The sequence below is a fragment of the Synchytrium microbalum genome, assembly GCF_006535985.1.
Source record: "Synchytrium microbalum strain JEL517 chromosome Unknown SmJEL517_scf0008, whole genome shotgun sequence".
Taxonomy (NCBI): Eukaryota; Fungi; Chytridiomycota; class Chytridiomycetes; order Synchytriales; family Synchytriaceae; genus Synchytrium; species Synchytrium microbalum.
This window is the reverse complement of record NW_022158357.1, coordinates 145,695-165,885: the sequence shown is the minus strand read 5'-3', so window position 1 is coordinate 165,885 and position 20,191 is coordinate 145,695. Positions and strand designations below refer to the sequence as shown.

Genomic DNA, 20,191 nt, shown 5'->3' with positions numbered 1-20,191 from the left:
TTCCTACGTCCGACTGAAGACCCCTAATGAAGCATAAAAACTTACCCTTGAGTTTGAGACGGCAATTGGATTACTCTCTTATTTCAAATGGTCTTGCTTCTTGCTTCGTCGTTAGATTCTTTGCAAGTGCGAGTTTGAGAGTCCTCCAAACCGGAATGCCTCCAACCGGAGAAGGGCCAACAAATACACCTTCTACCAAAACATGCCGACTATACCACAATACGAAACTTAAAACCGAAAAACCGGCGCATCAAGCGTGAGCAAGTAAGTTAGAAATCGTTGTTGAAAAGTACGTTTTACATGCCAACACGTCTGGGAGTACCAGGCTCTATCCGTCGTCTTGGCGTCATTCCAGCAGGAGTAGCACCACCAGGGGTTGCAATCCGAGATCTACAGTAAATTAGTTAATTCTATGGATACGCAAAAAAGCGACTATCAACAATAAAAATACAACACATGACATGCCTTGGCTGAATCTCTTCAATGGAAAGTTTTTTCTTTTCTAACTCCTCTCGTTTCAAAGCTTCCTTCATATCATCTTCCATCGTTCTCATCTCTTGCTTATCTTGACGTCGTTTCTCCCGTTGACTGAATCCAGCTTCTTTAACACTGAAGAACATGGGTCCTAATTCAGCTAGCCAACTATGATTGAAAATAGAATCTGAGATACGGAGCAAAAAATATCATTTGCCACGGATAATCAGTCAAACACTTCACACCAAGCACTCACTATGGATCAACAGCGGATACACATTGCATGTATTCTTTGCTCGTATACACCAATTCATGATAAACGATGTAATCTGGAGTATATCCCAAGCCAAATAGAGCACTGGTTGGATGTAAATGACATGGCATTCCAGTTCTCATGTTGACATATTCTCCTATACTCTTGAGTCGAGCAGCTTGATGAAAATATGCAGAACATATGCATTTCCTGAAATAATTCACAAAAGAATGTTAAGAAAATGTAAAGTTGCTTCATTGCGAGAAAAAAAAGCAGTGCAATTGCCAACCTAATGACATCCCAGTCCATTCCACAAGACTTGTAAGCCATCTTCTGAGACTTCATGATATCCATCAGTTGTTCTCGTACTTCACTAGCCTTCCGCATAGCCTTGGCATGTACAAACATGTCAATACACCAACGATCTCTGCGACCATTTGAAACCCATTGTGAATACACATTGAGTAAAGTCAGATGATCTGATTCAGGTACAAAGAACTTTTCTCGACATGCATCTGACTCTTCAGCACGTTCTTTGGGGCGATAAAATACCGAAGGTACAGAGAGCATGGATACGACCGTCTGCAAAAAAAAAACATCAAGATCTGAATAAGACCGCAAGAAAACTCCCGATACACAAAGTAATATAATACCAAAACTTCAGCAGTACAACCCAGTTCGTCAGATGTGATGAGCATCTTTGACAGTGAAGGATCCAACGGAAACTCGACCATCTTTCGACCAAGAGGTGTGAGATTACCCAGTTGATCCAACGCACCCAGTACCCATAACTGATACATCGAATTGAGGATGTTGTCTTGAGGCGGCGGATCCTACATTGCAAATTCGACGAAAGGATAGTGTCAGCTAGAGAAAGATAGTCGTCGATCTCGTAAGCACAAAAACCTACCATAAAATCAAAATGAAGCAAATTCTGAACTCCCAACGACTTGAGCAATAGCACAACATTTGCTAGATTAGTACGTTGGATTTCGGGTATAGTATTTGGAAATAGTTCTGTCCGAAAAGCTTGTTCAGTATATAGTCGATAACACGTTCCAGCACCCGTTCGACCAGCTCGTCCAGATCGTTGATTGCCATTGGCTTGACTGATGGGTGTTATTTGTAGCGTGTCCATGCCGATTTTGGGATTGAATACTTTGAGTTTACAGTATCCTGAGTCGACCACATACATGATACCATCAACTGCAAAAAAAGACAGAAGGGAGTCAATGCGGGAAAAATATTCTTGGTCCATGACTTCAAACCTGTGAGAGATGTCTCGGCAATATTTGTTGCAATGATACATTTCCGAGCATTGTTTTCAGCCTTCTGGAAGATCTTGGCCTGTAAATCTGCTGGTAGCTGAGAGTATATGGGCAAAATAGACATGGGAGGCATGTTGTCATTGTCTATTTGTTCAAGACGTTCTATTTCAAGGAACATATCGTCAATTGCAGCTCGATCTTTTTTGCTTCTTCCCACAAAGTATTGCTGAGTCGCAAACTCACCTGCAATGACTTGAGCAGTAATTTCAATATCCTCTTGACCAGTCATAAACACCAATACATCACCAGGTGGATGCGACAAGTGAATGCCAATGATTTGTTTCACAGCGGCCTCCACATAATCTTCCACCGAATTCTTGCTAAACATGATATCAACAGGGAAGGTTCGACCAGGTATAAAGAATTGAGGAACGTTTCCGAAAAAGGTGGAGAACTAGGGGACAGAATTCACTTGACGTCAAGGCAAGAATGGCGTATTGAAGACATCAGCACCTTACTCGTTCGGCGTTCATAGTAGCGGACGTTACAATCAACTTGAGATCTCTCCTTCTTGCAACGACTAACAAAGATCCAAATGATGAGTATTAAATGCCGAAGAAATGCTACAATTCAAGGCAATTACCTCGTTTCAGCAAACCCATCAACACATCAGTCTGCAATGACCTTTCATGAGCTTCATCCATGATGATACAACTATACTGCTCCAAATCCCGAGCATTCAAAGATTCTCTCAGTAACACACCATCCGTCATGTCTACCAGATAAATAGATATGAGTACAAAGCAAAAATAGACGGAGCATCCAGAGAAAATAACCTACATTTTATTACCGTCTCCTCCGACGTACAGTCTTCAAAACGAATAGCATATCCTACAGTACCTCCCAGCTTGCACTATTGAGAAGGAAATAAATCGTTTGCGCCATTGGCGACTGTAAAAAAAAAATCGACAACGATAGGCCAATACTTACATTGGCTTCTTCACTAACTCGCTTTGCAACAGACATGGCAGCGACACGACGAGGTTGTGTACATCCAATCATTCCATATTTTGTATATCCTTCTTCATGCAAGTACTGAGTCAACTGAGTAGTTTTGCCTGATCCCGTTTCTCCTACTACAATGACCACTATCGCAGACAAACAAAACGGTAAAAGTCTGGGACACCAAAAAACTGCACGAACTAGCATACCTTGATTGTCTCGAATTACACGCAAAAGCTCCTCTCTCACGGCAAACACAGGAAGATATTCTCTCTGCTCACGAAGGGTTCTGGACATGGCAAACTGACTCACGGCTACATTCTTGTCTTGCAGATGGGAAGCAAATTGAGAATCTCCTTTACCAACGTTGGCAACACCACCAGCTTCTTCAGCTTCTGGTTCAGTGACAGCGACACCCAGCACATTTCCAATAGCAGTCCCTGAAATGTCTGCCAGTTTGGGAGCAGCCTGAAGAAAAGCAGTGTGAGCAAAAACTGGCATCTAAACTACGTTGGATGATTTTATGTGCCAACCTTCATCCTCTCCTTCTGCTCTCTCTTCTCACGAACGAGTTTCGATCCTTTGCGTGATGCGATTGCCATATCAGACGTAGGATCTCGTATAGGATTGACTGGTTCTAGTTGCTTTGTGAAGACAATTTTGCCATCCAAAAAGGGTGGCTTTAAATCTCGAACCAGAATATGTACACGAGACTATAGAGGGAGAGGCAATCAGAAATCGTGGGAGCGAATGACAAAAGATCAAATGTAAAGGTCCTGTTCTAGCGTCGTTTTGTGTACCTCTTGATCTTCCTCAAAGTCAGGATCTGTCTCTGTTCTCTGAACAACACCACTCGTCAACATTCGATTCGTCTCCCATTTATCTGTATCTCGATTCCATTGCGCCTGTCGAGCAGTGAGCTTCTTCTACAAGAAGGAAAAAAGACCTTTCAGGTCAGAGTCAACATTCCCCTAATGAAGTTTGGCCAGCTTACCACTTGCTGTTTAGCTAACTCTTCCTCCTTCTTTTGATAATACCCATCATCATCAGCGAATGGATTGTGACTTTCATCAACAGCACCACCTGTCTCTTCGATATTATACCACTCTCGATCCTGCTGGAGTTGATCGTCCACCCAATCGTCTCGCGTTTCATCTACACCCACATATCGATCATCTTCACCACCAAAGAATGTCCCGGGTAGTGGTGCGTCTTGAAATGGAGCTGTGCAAAAAAGACACTGTCATTGCAACGTTTACATGAGGTTTCTGCATTCATTTAGCAATACCTCGTAAAGGAGTAGCTCCATACCCCATAGATCCACGCGGTGTATCTTTCGGACGAGCTGGCTCTATTGATAAGCCCTCTTCACCGTCTTCATCGTGTTTGACGACTCCTTTTGTGGTTTGGAATAGTCCACCCACTATATTTTACATTGTATGTGAATGCGTAGCAAGACTACAAAAGACATACATACAAGCGGTACCTTTATATCTATCGCGTTCACGTCGATGATCCCAACGTTCTTTAGCTTCAGTCGTCAAACCTGTTCCAACGGATGGTGTGGGAGCTCGATCTGGTCTCTTGCCTGCGTTACAACCATATCAGTATCACATTCCACGAATGGATCATTCGAAATATGTCACGAGAATACCTTGATCGAGTCTAGGTCTCTTTGACTGAGATTCCGTAGCATCTTGCAATCGTTGCTTCTCAGCTCTCTTTTGTTCAGCCAGGTCGTCCAGTCCTAATAATGACTTTGTAGGTGCTTGAAACACATGTTTCTAGAATGAGACAATGATGTGATCACGGTCAGTCAACGGTGCTTGTTGATGTAAAAGTTGACCAAAATCCAAAACAACGTTTACGAGATGATAAAAACCTACTTCGCCAGTTGTGGTGTGTTTCCGTATCAGTAATCCCCCCTGCTGAGAAGCTCGTGACTCGCTCTTTTCTAGCTTTTCAGGCTTGACAAACCCGTCTGGTGCTCGCTTGCTCATTTGCTTGTTTCCTGGTTTGGATGAAGGACGATAAATCTTACGATCAAAAAACGCACACAAGAAGGATTTCCCGAGGATTTCTATGTTGAGTACATGGATTAAATACTAAAATTAAAACTATGCTATACAGTTATACAGTATAACACCAGTCCACCAGGAACGTGATTTGCTTCAGCAGATCGTCGATTGTGTTCATGGGAGTTGATTGTGCCCAATAGTTCAGATGTTGGCGTGAGATTTACATATTGCGACGTGGTATGTGTCCTTTGGGGGTTTGGTGGAGGGTTTCAGTTTTGGCTACATAATTACATTCAAAGGAGATCTTTAGGCTGTTCTATGATGAACTGATCGAGGGCAGCCTTCACGTCCTTGGTGAGAAACGGTTTAGATAAGACTCCACACTGACTGATGGAGTCCTTTTCCAGCGTCACAGAATTGGCAGATGTGATGACAATGGGGGTATTCGTGTTGGCTCCTTCTTTACGGATGTGAGCAATAGCCTGCCAGCCGTCGACCCGTGGCATTTGCAAATCCACTAAGAAGACAAGACGAAGTTTATAGATGACGACAAACCCGTCACGTCTCAAAAACACCCATTCGTTGAAAACCATCAAACTCACTAAAGATTATTTGATATCTGTGCTGGTTTGCAAGATCAATGGCCTCTTGACCATCATTGGCCATGTGTAACTCCATATCAGGCTTCAAGCGGTTTAGCATCCGTTTAAGAAACGCACGATTAACCTCCGAGTCATCGACCACAAGAGCACAGATAATCCGGTCGTCATCACCATCGGGTATGGCTGTTACTAGTTGATTCGAGTCGGACGGCATCCTTTCTGGCACATTTCCTATAACCTCATCTGACGGATTTAAACTGCTGCTATTATTATTTCTAGACAAGCCTATCGTATGGGTACCAGCATCAGTGCTAATAATAAGGTCTGTCGTGACAGTGATTGGCTCCGACTGTGTCGGTGATCTTTGTACTGTATCAATATTCACTATAAGACTCATGGAAGATGAATGATTGAGAGTTCCGACTGATGGACGATGTTTCAACTCGATGAGCAAACCATCATTAACTGTGGCGAGACTAGCATCCTCTATACCCTCATCGACGTAGATTATATGACGTGCCGGTGGATCTCGCGATACCACAAGTTCAAACCAGAATCGGCTGCCATGGCCTAATCGACTTTCTACTTTTAATTTTCCACCCATGAGTTCAACCAGCATTGCACTCAAAGACAGGCCTAGCCCTGATCCTTGGTATTCGCGTGTTGTCTGTTGACTAGCGATGCTGAATGGGGCAAAGAGTGTCGGTATGTGCAGTGGATCTATTCCGATTCCTGTATCTGCCACCTCACATCTAGAAAAGAATCGATAAAGTCAGAAGACGTCAAGCGATTCAAGGTACAAGCTGTTCAATCACGTACCTCAGTCGGACCTGATCCACAGGTAATGTGCCATCCTTGATCACATACACCGAAACGACGACACTACCACCGGATTTGGTAAATCGACATGCATTGGCAAGCAAGTTCGTAAGACGCTGCCGCCATCTATACCGCAAAATGGGTCTGAGTTCCTAAGGACAGGTCAAGTGAAAACATCAAAGAAAAGTACCGTAGATTGTCAGTGTAGAGTCTATCTGGAACATCTACATCACAGTGATATTGCAAATTGATACCTAGAGTTGCAGCATGAATTGCAAACGAATGGCATTGATCCTTCAACATTGTTGCAAGATCCCCCCATTGTGGTTCAATGACCATCTTGCCACTCTTAAGTTTGGTTGCATCAAGAACATCATTACACAAGTCCATCATGTATTTTGCGGCAGTAACAGATGCTTTTGCGTATTCGTTATTCGGATTATCGTTGATGGCCATATCAGCCATGGACAGCACGACATGTAATGGGTTTCTTAGTTCATGACATAAGAAACTCATAAAATCAGTCTTTTCTTGGTTTGCTTGGACTAGTTCTATCGTTCTTTCCTGGATTTCCTTTTCGACTGATGCAACGAGTCGATATCGATCCGCCAGCATCAGGAGAAATGGCAGCATGCTAAAGAACAATTTGGATATATGTTATCGCAGGTGGGTCTTTTGATATGTGCTGTTGTATCCCAGTTACCCCAAGTCGATGAGTAGTATCATGAGAGCCAATAAATGACTGTCATACTCAAAGGCACCTGGTCAAAAGTCAGTGTTATACTGGGAAAAGGAGTGCGAAATGGCGCTCTCGGTGTAACATTGGTTACCTGGCAAAAATCGAACCATCGGCGTCACAATCGAGAATAAGAGCAAGTGGATGGCTAGCCCGGTACCTCCAAGCAATGCCCCGCTCAGAGCTAACGCAGGAAGCTTACGAAGAACGAGAATCAGTTAAAGGAGCTTCGAAAACAGGCTCAGCGAGCTCAACTCACAGACAATAATATAGACCAGTACATTTGTACTGCTGCTGATCCAGTCCCCTGCATGTGTGTGACAAATACGATGCTCACCGCGACGGGTATCACCATGACTAAGAGCCAAAGTGGTGTCAATGAGGGAAGGATGACATGAAATCTGTTTGCAATTACCCGTAGCAGTAAGGGAAACGGCCACTGCCAGTGTTGTGACATTCCAGGAGGCACTTTTCCTCCAGTCGGTCTGACAGGCGAGCAACACAGCTGGTAGTGTCACTGAGGGAGTAATAGGACGTTAGATAACGTGGCAGTTCCGAGAATCAGAACCCATACCGACGAGCGAAACGCTTTGGGAAGACCAAAAATCTAGGTAGTCATCGAACGTTCCCCCATCAATCTCAGTACGAACAAGTCCGACTACAGCAGTCAGGACTACCGACAGCACAATGAACGGCACGACAATATAAAAGTCATCCAAGAGCAATGCTGAGGTTGCTGAAGGCCTCCGTGATCGTGTTCGTATCCACTTCAAAGCGATGGCCATGACATTAGCAATAAAGAATTCTTCAAAGGCATGCGTGACTAACAGAGCAGACGGGAAGCGAGTGTTAGACTCATGTGGACAAACGAAAATTGAACATGATTGATGTTAGATTCATATGAAAAAGCGAGGATTGACCATGATTTTGAATTACCAACGGCCACGACGTCAGAAAGGAGGACAGCTTTTCCTGCAGCATTGGCGACCAATATGGCCACTAGTTGATAAGTATGATGAGTAGATAAACTGGAACGGAACTGTACAAAACTGTAAGGTTCAGCATTACCTTCCAAAGTTGCGTAGGAGAGGGGGGTTCTTGCCCAATTGGCTGAAGCTGTTACGAGACATGTAATCATGATGGAAACTGTCAGCTAGAATACAATAAGAAACTTGATGTTAACTGCATTTTTATCTCGTAGACACGCCTCGTTAATGCGAGTCAGGTGTGTTGGACGTGTTCCAAGTGCTGAATGTCCGGAGGACAATGACTTCGTTTTTTCAATCAACAGACAGAGAGGCCAAGGCAACTTACTCTAAAGACGACGTCATTGTTATACAGCAGTCTGCCAACTAGGCTGGCGACGAATATGGCGATATTCCAACATATAAAATGCAGCCACTCCATGGATTGTTGTTTTACTTGGAGATCCTAGACAGTTACGCCTTTGGAAGTAGAAGAAGAGGCCAGCAAATGCAAGATCCTAATATGTAGAGTTTCGGAATCCCTTCATTCGCATTGATCCAGTCAACGTCGTTGTAGATCTTACCTGCTTCAATCACAACTGGCGCTTGCTCTTGGATGTCTCAAAGTTTATGGACGAGACACGGTCAAACCCGTCTGAAAATAGAATTCCTCTACAGTACGTGAACGAAATATTCGCATTAGGCTCTACAGCTTCGAAATGCTCTTGTTATGTTACCAACAATCCCAACATTTCCCTCTCTTTTCCCAACATTTGGTACCTTTGAAACCATCCATACGCGTCCTCCGAACTTGTCAGATGCTCACATATACCCTAAACCAACCATAAAATTTACTCTTGCGATTTTTCTGTCTAATACGGCACGCAGAATGCACAGCACAAGACAAGGACCCCTGCACGTACCATTGGAAAAGAGCTCATGGTTGTCTGGAATCTCAACGATTGGCCATGGCCAGCTATTTAAGATTAAAATTACTCTCCATTTTGTCTTTTGCATTAAAGGTGGTAGTAGGTACTGGATTACTTGCTGAATCCATGTCGAACTGAGGCGACGTTAGAACCTATTATGGAGGCTGTTGTAATGCTAGGGTACCGATGCTCTGCTAGTCGTATCTGGCGGTGTAGATGTAGGCCAAACTGAGTGTTGGCGAGGTGGAGCGCTTGTCGAGAAAGGTGGAAATTTTACATGAAGGAACAAGTTTTGGCTGTTTCCAATCCTGGAAAAGCTGCTGCGAGTCCGAATCCTCTCGCTGCCAACAAATTCAGGTAAACACTTGACCATCTCAACGTTGTTTTGATGTTGAACAAAAACCAGCACATGCCCTTTTCACGTGGATTTACAACACCTTTTGTCATTACATTCCTAGTTTTGTACCAGCGCAGTGCAGTACCGTTACTCCAGGCTCACGAAAACGAAAGAGGTCACCGTATGCCGTAGTTTCTCTAAAGTCTCCAACTTGCGGCTATCGTGCCTGCTCGGTGTTGGAGTAAGACTGCAGCTGTTCCGAATCACGAAAGATTACAAGACGGCATAAGGAAGTACGATCGAAAACACACAGAGAAGAATAACACCTGTTCGTCAGGATGTTCTTGCCTAATTCGAAGGCTTCAAATAAAAAGCAAACATCCAGCAAAGCGGCAACTATGTCCTAGTTCAGGCTGGCCTCAGTTGCAGAAAACTCTCTGAAAATCTTTGGAATATCTTTATGTGGACAACCAATGTACAAATCTTGGCAATTCGAAAGCCCAAAGGATAACACCACCACACAGAGACGAGAGACCACAGGGTTATCAACAAGATGCCCTTGCCTAAAAATGAGAGATCGTCCGATCAGATCAACAAGAAATCAGGTGGCACACAAGTACTTGGAACTTACAGCGTGACTATTTGTCATGCTCTGTTTGAAAGCAGCTGTGAAATCAGCCATCAATGTAGCAACGTTTAACAAGTCGTTAGCGTTTCCTGTCAATCCTTGAGCCAATGAAAGCTGTGCAGCTTGACCTGTCGATAGCTATATTAAAAGCAGATACTTTGATTAAATCTCAGTTTTGAAGAATCGCTGGAAGTGGTTGTAGTACTGAAGTAGATACTAACGTTTGCGATACCGGCAGTCAAGTTGGCGTTTGCCAGAGGAGCAGCAGTTTGTTGTAAAGCTGCTACTGCGGTGGTGCAGTTTTGGATCAAACCAATCAACCTAGTCTTTTCAGCAGCGAATGTTGTGGCATTGATGGGAGTCTCGTGTAAAGTCATATTAATAGACTTGGAGACCTGTCTCTCCTTTTGTTGGATTTTGGCAGTGTGCATAATTTCTAATGTTGTTTGACAAACTGGAGTCAGCCGAGTTTCAGGCTCATCTAGAATTGAATCAATCCAATTCAATGAAACACACCTTTCAATGTAGCTGCCGCAACTGGATTGGTACAATTCAACTTTGCAGCTCCTGCGCCTGCATTTCCTGGAGGGGGAATCCCAACTACTTGACCATTGATTTCGGGCAACGCACGCAATTGAGCAGCTGCTGCAGTTCGAGCGTGATACAGGACTACACCAACGACGATCAATGCTCCCAAGAGTAAGACGCCGACAGAAGCAGCGATTTGAAGCATTTGTTTCTTCCATTTGTCTTTGGCCTATCGAAATTAATGACTTGAGTGAGCGAGAATAGTGTATAAGCAGTACATTTTCGACATGGAAGGAGGTTGGAGATCCAAGGGCAAATCACATCACTTTTCCCGATAAATTGAAAGATATGGAATATACCTCTTTGGCGTCGACTTTGAAAGGATTAACGTTCTCAGCGTCCATTATCTATTAACAAGTTGGAATAAAAGATGTAAGTCAGGAATGGTGTCAGCGCCGGAAGCAAATAGTCCCTGAGGTGTTCTTCCAGATCTCAAGCTAAGAGCCGAAATAGCGAACATACTCACATTTAAGATGGTAGGTGCTACTACCGAGACGATTTAGTCTTGTGTGTTCTTTTCTTGCGTGCTTGGGACACTTTCAGTGAGAAAATTTGGATGTGCTAATCCTGCAATATCTACAACTGTGGTCACAATGAGAAGAAATTCAATAATGACACGTCTTGTGAGCCTTGCTACGTGTCAAGCGGGCCTTCTGTCACTTTCGGCGCACGGCAAAGCGACTTCCGTGTGTGCTTTTCCCAACAAGTTTTGTAAAGAATGGTTGAAGCGGCCTTCACATCAATCCAGAGTTAGAGTTCAAGGGCAACTTGTAGAACAGTCTTTGAAAGGTATGGAATGGCTTTATGCGGAAATCCAAATTACAAATCTGGGAAAGCGTATTCAACATCTCTTTCAAACCAATAACTCGAAAACACAAACAGTGCAACCACCACACAGAAACACGAGCCTGTAGGTTCATAAACAAGATGCCTTTGTCTAAAAGTGGGGGATGGTGACAGCAGATCCCGCCCATAAGAGACACACACATTCCAACGTCGTGACCACTTCGCAGGCTCTGTTTGAAGTCGAGCCAAGCGTCATTTATGAGAGTTGAGACATTGTCCAAATCGTCTACTGTTCCTTGTAGCCCTTGAGCTAACGACATAGGCGTAGCTTGACCTGCGGCAATCTAAGATTTGGTAGCAAATCAACAGGTTAGTTTGAGACAAGAGTCGAGGAGACGTTGCTGGATACTCTACCATTTCGATTCCAGCAGTCAAATTGGCGTGGGCCAATGGAACAGCAGTCAGTTGTAATGTCTTGACCACGCTGGTGCCATTCCGGCTTAACGCAACGAGCTTTGCCTTTTGAGCGTCAAATAAAGTAGAATTGATGGGATTCTCGTAAAGAGGGTGGTCAATGGATCTTCCAAGAACTTGTTCCTTTTTCTGAATAGAAGCAGTTTTGACGAGCTCTGGTTTTGTTTCAAACGAAAGACAGCAGTTCAGGTATAGTGTAAGTTGACAAGCGCACAATCAATCAAGAAAAATAAACTGATTCTAAGGCTCACGTTTCAAGGTTGCAGCAGCCACTTTGTTCGTGCAATTGAATTTTGGAGCTGGCACTTCCTCTACTTGTACACCAACCAAAGCACGAGCTTGAGGGTCTGCCGTAGTGCGAGCATGATAAAGCACTACACCAGCGACAATCAGGGCTCCCAAGAATAGGACTCCCACAGAGATGGCAATCAAAACTAGTCGTTTATTTCGTTTGTCTTTGGCCTAACGATGTGGAAGTGTGAGTTGGAAGGCAACCTTTAATTTAAATGGAAGTTGTAGTAAACCTTATTGGCTTCGACTTTGGATAAATAAATTCTCATTCTTTGAGCGACATGTATGTGAAGACTGTTTGAAATCGACGGAGACTTGTCAGTGAAGGCCCCTGACTGTGGCCCAAACATATCAGACAAGAGATAGAAACAGTGACCACCACACTTACATGCGAGATAGGGAAGACCGGTTCTTCGATATTCTGCTTGAATTGCTGATGGAGCTTGATCGAGACTGTGTTTCGAAAGACCAAAGAGTACTGATGTGTCGAAGTCTGTCTCTAATTCTCCAACTCGCCGCGTTTATAAACAGAGGCTTGTGAGGCAACGTTAGCGTGGGGTTTTACCAGTGAAAATAGAATATTTTGATAGGATTGATGCAAGGTTGTTCATCATTCTTGGTTGTGTTGCGTACAATTGATGGCACTTCTGTTCACCACACAGGAGACAAGGTGACTTCCTACGTGTCAGACACTCAGATACACGTGAAAAATCAATTTATACTCCCTATATCGATCCGCAACGTGTATCTTCTAACGTCTCTTGAGTGCTGTCTGACTCTGTTCTGTCTCCAAATTTAAGGAAATCTCTCAGTGCGACGATGATTTGTTCCAGTATGACGAGGAGAGTAGCTCGCATCATTGCCGCCAACCAAGGATGGCTTCCTTTAAGCAGAGTAAGTTCTCCTTTAGCCTTGGTCTCTGTCGAGCATTTTTCTCTTTTGCAATCGACTTGCGCACGAATTGAATCCATAAATATAGGGAAGAGCTAGTGCAGTTGGAATAGAATCGACTGATGCATCACATCCAACTACTTCTGTACCTTCCATATCTACGGAACGGGGGCTTTTGCATGCTAATACTCCAATCATTTCCTTCTCCGACAAGAAGCACATTTCAGAGGTGCAAGCTCCTAAAAAAGGTGAGTGCCCTGTTCTGTATTGTATATTTATGGGTTTTCGTTGAAAGCTCAACTTGGTCGCAACAAGTTTCATCCAGAACAAGCACACTCACAAAACTCCCAATAGCCAACTCGCTACTTTCATCATCATCGCCGTTACAAGCTTGGTTACAGAGCTTCAGCACATCCAACTACTTGGGCCTAATGGAATTGGATCGCTCAGTCTTTGGGGTCAACCCAATTAGACAAGATTTGATTCGTCGAGCTATAGACTATGAATTGTCGTGGTTGGCCCAAGGGACAGAGTCTAGTAAGAATCTAGGACAAGTTCGTGGTAGTACTGTGAAGAGGTTGACCCAAAAGGGGCGTGGTGCTGCTCGTCACGGCACATTTAGAGCAAATCAGATGCGTGGTGGTACGTGTGTTGGACACATCTATTTGATTTTTTGTGCTCGGATCATTACATTGCAGATATCGCATCGCATCTCCTACAGTATGCTGGGCCAAGGTCTCTGGAAAGAAATCACCACACTCCCCTTACACCACTTTCTCAAACCAGGTTATGCTGCTCACGGCCCACGTCCACACATCCGCACTCTCGACATCCCAGCCAAAGTATACCAAGCAGGACTTCGATCAGCCCTCTCTGTAAAGTATCTGCAAGACCAACTACTAGTAGTTGACAGCCTCCAACTAGACTCACCATCCAAGGTGGACTTGTTTGAGCGTCTCCAAGCATTGAACATAAGCGGCAAATCATGCTTCTTCCTAGTAGGCAGTGATCAGCCATCTACAAATCTCATTCATGCGGCAGACATGTTTGAATCCGTCAGACTAGATGACGGAAGTAAAGAACGGGCGTTGATGGTTGCCAATGTTAGACATGTGACTGTTCATCCACTGATGGTGAATGAATATGTCGTTGTTGATAAGGCTGCTGTCGAGGTGCTGGAGGAGTTGTATTATGTAGAATAGTAAGAAGGAGGTTTCGTTCATTCGCATGTACCACACCATAGATCGACGTATAATATAATTTAATGCTGAAATACTGCGAAATGTTTTCGCGTGAATTGCGGTCTCCTGCCTGTCTCGCAGTGTCAGTCCTGCATATGGTTAGTAAGCCTTAACTAAGCGCTGACCAACCTCCTCGAAACATCGCTGTTGAACACTCGAAGGCATCCATCAAGAGGAGACAGGTAAGAAGAGAGAAGAGGGGAGAATCGCCGTTTATACCAGTGCATGCATAATGGAATCTCCTTGTTGAGACGGTTTCATGTACATATGGAGCAAGTCACTAGTTTGGTCGTTGTTTGAAGTCTCAGAGACAGAAAGCTCAAACAAACGTATAAGCAGCGAAGGGAGATGCATGCATTGGCTTGTCGCCATGAATTCTCGAATGCACCAACGTCCCTCGCCTCTTCGGTGTTGCTTTACCCCACACCATCATCACAATCACACACATTCCAAATCCCTATACTGACTCTTTACTCTACAAAACAGTTGAATAAATGAGGCACAACAACGTTCTCCCCAACCAGCATTTCCGCAAGGACTGGCAATTAAGAGTCAAAACTTGGTTTGATCAACCAGGACGTAAAAACCGTAGAAGACAAGCTCGTGTACAAAAAGCTGCTGCTATCGCCCCCAGACCCATTGATGGTCTATTGAAGCCTGCTGTCCGTGGCCAAACCATCAAGTACAACTCAAAATTACGATCTGGTCGTGGTTTCTCATTGATTGAATTGAAGGTACGATGTCATGTTGGATCTTACAAAAGTCCTAGTCCTCTTGTGTGCGAAGAGAGGGTTGTATACAGATAGCCTTTCTTGCATCGATATGGAGTCGTCCTTATATGATGAGCTTAAAACCCTTTTATTCCATCACTCTTCTTTTTTTGCTCCAAGCTGACATTCGTTTTTGATGCTTTATAGCAAGCTGGTATTCGTCGCAAGGAAGCACGAACCATCGGTATCGCTGTAGACCACCGTCGCAAAAACAGATCAGAAGAAGGTCTCGCCATGAACGTAGAAAGATTGAAGGCCTACAAGAGCCGATTGATTGTCTTCCCCAAGAAGGGCAAGAGGGTATGCAGAAGCATCAATGAGTCGTCCTATCCATATGATCGTAACACTGTTCTTTTTCTCATTCCAGTCTACTGAAGTGACATCCGCTACTCAACTCGCTGGACCAATCATTCCAATTGTGCAAGTCGCCCCAGTGGTGGCATTCGGCAAACTACCAGCTGGTGAACAAAAGGCTTATGCCTTCAAGAAGTTACGTGTATCTGCTACTGATTTGAGGATGAAGGGCAAACGTGATGCCAAGGCTAAAGCAGCTGAAGAAGAAAGTGAAAAGTCAGGCAAGAAGAAGGAATCTGAATAAGGGATTCTCGCCAACAATTTGCATGTATAGTTCGACAAAATACAAATATCTTTCTTTAACTCGAATCGTGTGGTGTCGGTCTTGTGGTTGCTGGTTCTCAGAGTGATGGGTTGTTCAACAGCAATAGTCACTGTGTGGTGGGTCTCTGGTCGGTTGTTTTCCCTATTTCAAACAGCTCTGGTTGGAGATATTTACTGCGTGGATTTGTCACCTTACTGCGTGGATTTGGTTCTGGTTACAACAGCTCACAATTTTTCCAAACTCTAGAATTGTAGTAAGGAGAAGCTAAATCTATCAATACCAACCAAAATAATAATTATCGCAAGTGCAGATCTCACTCGTCCGGTAAGTTCCCACATCTTACTTTCGACAGCGAACACAGTGCGTCTACGTTTGTAGCATCTTGCAGTTGTACCTGCATCTAACTAATCTTTCAATTTACTTCACATAGTCTTATTACTATTACTTCCGTATTTGAATATCAAAATAATGGTAAGCATCTCTGCTTTGTCCGAATAGGATTGCTTTACTTGAATTCGTTACCAGCGTCCACCCTTCTGACGCCATCATCTCAATTTTGGTCTCACAGATTGGATCACGAATCATCGTCTTCTTTGCCCTTTTACTTACAGCACAAGCTGCAACCAACTGTATTGTGCCAGCTGCCAAAGGAACCAACGGTACAATGGTGGTGAACTGTGCCAACCCAACAGCTAATAAAGTCATCAAAGGAATCCAAGCCAATATCGTAATTCAAGAAGGAGAGCTGGCAAGCACCCAAGCACTCAACAAGACTTTGAGCGCCACCACCATCAATGCCCAAACTTTTGCTACCGAAAAGACAAAACTGTTGGGATTGATTCAACAGGGAGTCACCCAGCGCACGGCAAACCAGCAAAACGCTGCTAGTCTGAATAATGCTAATTTGAATACTGGGTTGGATACGGTATGTCAATCGTCGGTTTTTACACTTGTGGATATCAAAAGCCAAAAGCTAACTCCAATATTCTGTTGATGACAGGTCGCTACGGCTCAAGCCGCAGAGCTTTCTTTAGCGCAAGGCTTGAAGGGGACTGCTGCCGATGTTCCCAATGTTCAGACATTGATCAAGGACTTCACTGGAGGTGCGGCCCAGAATAAGGAGAATATTGTGGCAGTAAGTCACTCGTTGTTTGGTGGCGGTGGTCACTTCAATAGTATCGCTGACACTCTTTCATTCTCGTAGGCTATGACATCATGTTAAACCTTCTCGACTTCTTCTTAATTCTTCTGTGTGATTTCGAAATAGTTTTCAGTAAAGATATATCCTCTTCTAAACATTGGCCTAGATGGCAATTTCTTTTGCTGATCCCACGAGGGGTTGCTACATTTCAAGTCTGACGACTCCAAATCACCCAAATTCGATTTTGTATTGGCTTCATTTCATACAGCAAACCATGGCGGTGGAGATAGTTCGACGGGTCTTGTTTGGTGGGGGGGGGGGGGGGGATGTTTCGTTTTGGTAGTGATGGATGTGTGATGACTATTTGGAAACCAGGGCCGCAACGTTTTGTAGCTGGAGCTACAATATGTTCCGAAAACCGTTGGAATCGTAAAAGTTTAATGTAAGGTCAAAATCATTTTCGCAAGTCGCAGATTGCACCAATCCAGTACGATCCTAGAAGAATGTTGCCACGGTTGTAGAAATTGGGAGGTTTTTCTGCATTTCTAACTAGTCCTTTTGAATCAGTTCAACAGGTCATACTTTACTGTGGATAAAGTATTTGATTTGAATCTCAAAACAATAGTAACGGTCTCGTCCTCCTAAATTGCATGCCTTTGCTTGAATTTGTTACTCATTTCGTTGTTACATCTTCAACCATCTGACGCCAACATTTCAATTTTGGTTTCATAGATTCACTTGGATCACGACTCGTAATTAACTTTGCCATACTGACAGTACAAGCTGCCAATAACCGTACTGCCGCGGCACCCAACAAGGGAGGAGTGGGTGCAACATCCGCTGTTAGCCAAACAATCCTAAAAGCCCAATATGCGCCAATGCAGAAGCTTCCAAAGTCATCCCAGGAATCCAGGGCAGCATTGTCATTCAACAAGGAGAAGTTGCAACGGCACAAGCACTGAACAAGACTTTGACAGCCGGAAATATCAAGCGCAAACTTTGCCACTGAAAAGGATCACTTGCTGGAGTTGATTCGACAAGGAGTTACCCAACGCACGACAAACAGCACTCTGTGGGTTGAAAAAATGCGAATTTGAATACTGGGCTGCTGCTGTATGTATGTCACTGGTCGCTTTCAAACTTGTGGATTACAAAAGCAGAGGATAAACATCAAAACCTTCATGACAGGTCGCTAAGGCTCAAGCCGCAGAGCTGGCGTTAGCTCGGGGACTGAAAGGCACTGCTGCCGATGATAAATGCTCAAACTTTAATCGAGAATTACACTGAAAAGGTGCAGCCAAGAACAAGGATAAGGACAAGGATTATGGACTGCTGTAAGTCACCCGGCTTGGCGTTGTTGTTGTTAAATGGTATCGCTGACACTCTGCTATCTTCGAAGGCCATGACGTCTTGCTAAGTGTTCCGCCGTCTTGTTTGATTCTTCGTTTGATTTCAGACAGATATCAGTAAAAATATTCTTGGTCGGCCAAACCTATTTTCGTTTAAGCGTTCCAATAGCCTTAGCGAAGCCCGAAAAATCAGATCAAAGCACGAAAAAAGCACTGAATACCTCTCGTCAAATCGAAAGCCGTGTTTGCGTCACTAATTGTCTCGTTCCAACGAGACTAACGAGGTAATTTTCAACGGTCAAGCGTCGAGTACACAAGCGGGCAAGACTGTTAAGACTCGAAGTCCAAACTTCGCGATTTTAACATGTACCTTTGGGCAGCTTGTAGCTACATCGCTCAAGCGGGGAAATCTCGACAATTTTGGGAAAAAATACAGCCAAAGCAACAATTTTCAAGCTGCAAGTGAGCGACTCAAGAAGAGGTCTCTAGGAAGTCATCTATCGTCTATCGTAAGTGGTCAATCGTGGCTGTTTCATTACCTTCACCGCAAAAGCAAATACGTGAGATGGTGTTTGTCGTTACCGGGAGGAAACCGACTGAAAGCAGCCGTTTTAACATGATTTGCTTGTATAGCTTGAAATTATGAGGGAACAAAATGTGAATCCGTTCAAGACTGAGGCATTGGAGGTCTGAAATCTGGAATTTGTGTCTTCAGCAAATCTGAGCTTTACACGCATGTAACAACGCCACAACTCAAAGCTATCTTTTTAGGACAAGGCCAAAAGAACTCGAATGATGATGTACACTGCTATCTTCCTTGGACTATTGCTGCTGGGTGCTTCCATTGTGGTGGCATCGGTGGTGTTACAAATGCAAGCATCTGTTCAAGCGCGAGCCTTGGCTGAAGTAAACGGCAACGGAAACGTGACTCCTGCCAAACCGAATGCAGCTGGAGCGGGTACTGGTGCTGGTGCTGGTAGCCTACTCTGTGACAATCTGGTTGCTCAAACGGTGTTTAAAGGCATATTCGAAACAGCTGTACTTCAAACTGGAGAGAAATTCGTTGCAAAGGCAATGAACTTTACGTTGTCTCAAACTACCATCAACGGTACCCAATTCTCTGCCGAGAAAATCAAGATGGTCGAGATCATTCAGAAATGTATTGCTGTTGGGACTGCAAATCAACAAACTGCGGCTCTACTGGCTAATGCAAATCTCACCGCTGGATTAAGTACTGTAAGCCATATATATGTAAGAAACAAAGTGAGACCCCTTGCTAATTCTTTGTTTGTCAAAAAAATAGATTGTGAGTACTCAGAATGCACAACTCACACTGGCTCAAGGTCTGCAAGGTACCGCTGCAGACTTGCCTAATGTTGTGACGTTGATTGCAAACTCTATGGCTGGACTCAACCAGGACTGGGTCAATGCAGCTGCTGTGAGTTTGTGTTGTGTGCTTTTGTTCATCGTAGCTTGCTGATTGGCATTTGTCTTTGAAATAATAGGCTAAGAAGTCTTGCTGAATACGTTTCAATCTTCTCTGTGTGGTTTCGATTGAACTTCTTCGATATAATTCTGCTTGAATAAATGTAACCTACTGCTGCCGTTTGAAACAAACCCCTAGTGCAAATTCTAAAATCAGTCGAATCATAATTTCATATTGGACTAATTACAGCTGTTCCTCTTTTCTGTGTGAATTCTGTCTGCAGCTTGAAGAAGACACCGAAGAAATCCGGATGGGACCACAAGCAGATACTTTCTCAGTGTGTGACGCGTAGCCAAGCGCTAGAGACACGTCTCTGTATTATCAAGATAGGCTAAACTTCCATCTTCACATTATAGAACGAACGGCAGTTGGAGATTTTACAGGATCTACACATGTTAATGGGGAACTCTCAATCCCCCCCTCGAAATAGTCTCAAACAGACAGGCCAAAACTCTCACAACACGGAATCCCTTCGGAAGCACTCACTACGATTCTGAAGTGAGTATGTTTGCAATTTGCAACTT

The 20,191-nt window shown here is 43.9% G+C and overlaps 2 protein-coding genes across 2 annotated transcripts; one reads left to right on the top strand and one right to left on the bottom strand.

The window, feature by feature from the left end:
• Window positions 1-296: 296 nt before the first annotated feature.
• SmJEL517_g02068 (uncharacterized protein) lies at window positions 297-4,997 on the bottom strand (the record flags this gene model as incomplete). The annotated part of the gene is made up of 20 exons (XM_031167996.1): window positions 297-390; window positions 457-642; window positions 731-937; window positions 1,017-1,309; window positions 1,381-1,560; window positions 1,638-1,933; window positions 1,996-2,157; window positions 2,239-2,449; window positions 2,514-2,575; window positions 2,639-2,770; window positions 2,863-2,908; window positions 2,986-3,143; window positions 3,207-3,465; window positions 3,531-3,710; window positions 3,798-3,923; window positions 3,992-4,221; window positions 4,286-4,420; window positions 4,484-4,585; window positions 4,652-4,781; window positions 4,884-4,997. The coding sequence occupies 20 exons, from the start codon at window positions 4,995-4,997 to the stop codon at window positions 297-299; spliced, it is 3,303 nt and encodes a 1,100-aa protein (XP_031026020.1).
• An 8,007-nt stretch (window positions 4,998-13,004) lies between these two features.
• On the top strand, window positions 13,005-15,670 carry SmJEL517_g02067 (uncharacterized protein; the record flags this gene model as incomplete). The annotated part of the gene is made up of 7 exons (XM_031167995.1): window positions 13,005-13,064; window positions 13,150-13,309; window positions 13,416-13,703; window positions 13,848-14,233; window positions 14,827-15,036; window positions 15,220-15,372; window positions 15,440-15,670. 7 exons carry the CDS (start codon window positions 13,005-13,007, stop codon window positions 15,668-15,670), a joined length of 1,488 nt encoding a protein of 495 aa, XP_031026017.1.
• Between the last annotated feature and the right edge of the window lie 4,521 nt (window positions 15,671-20,191).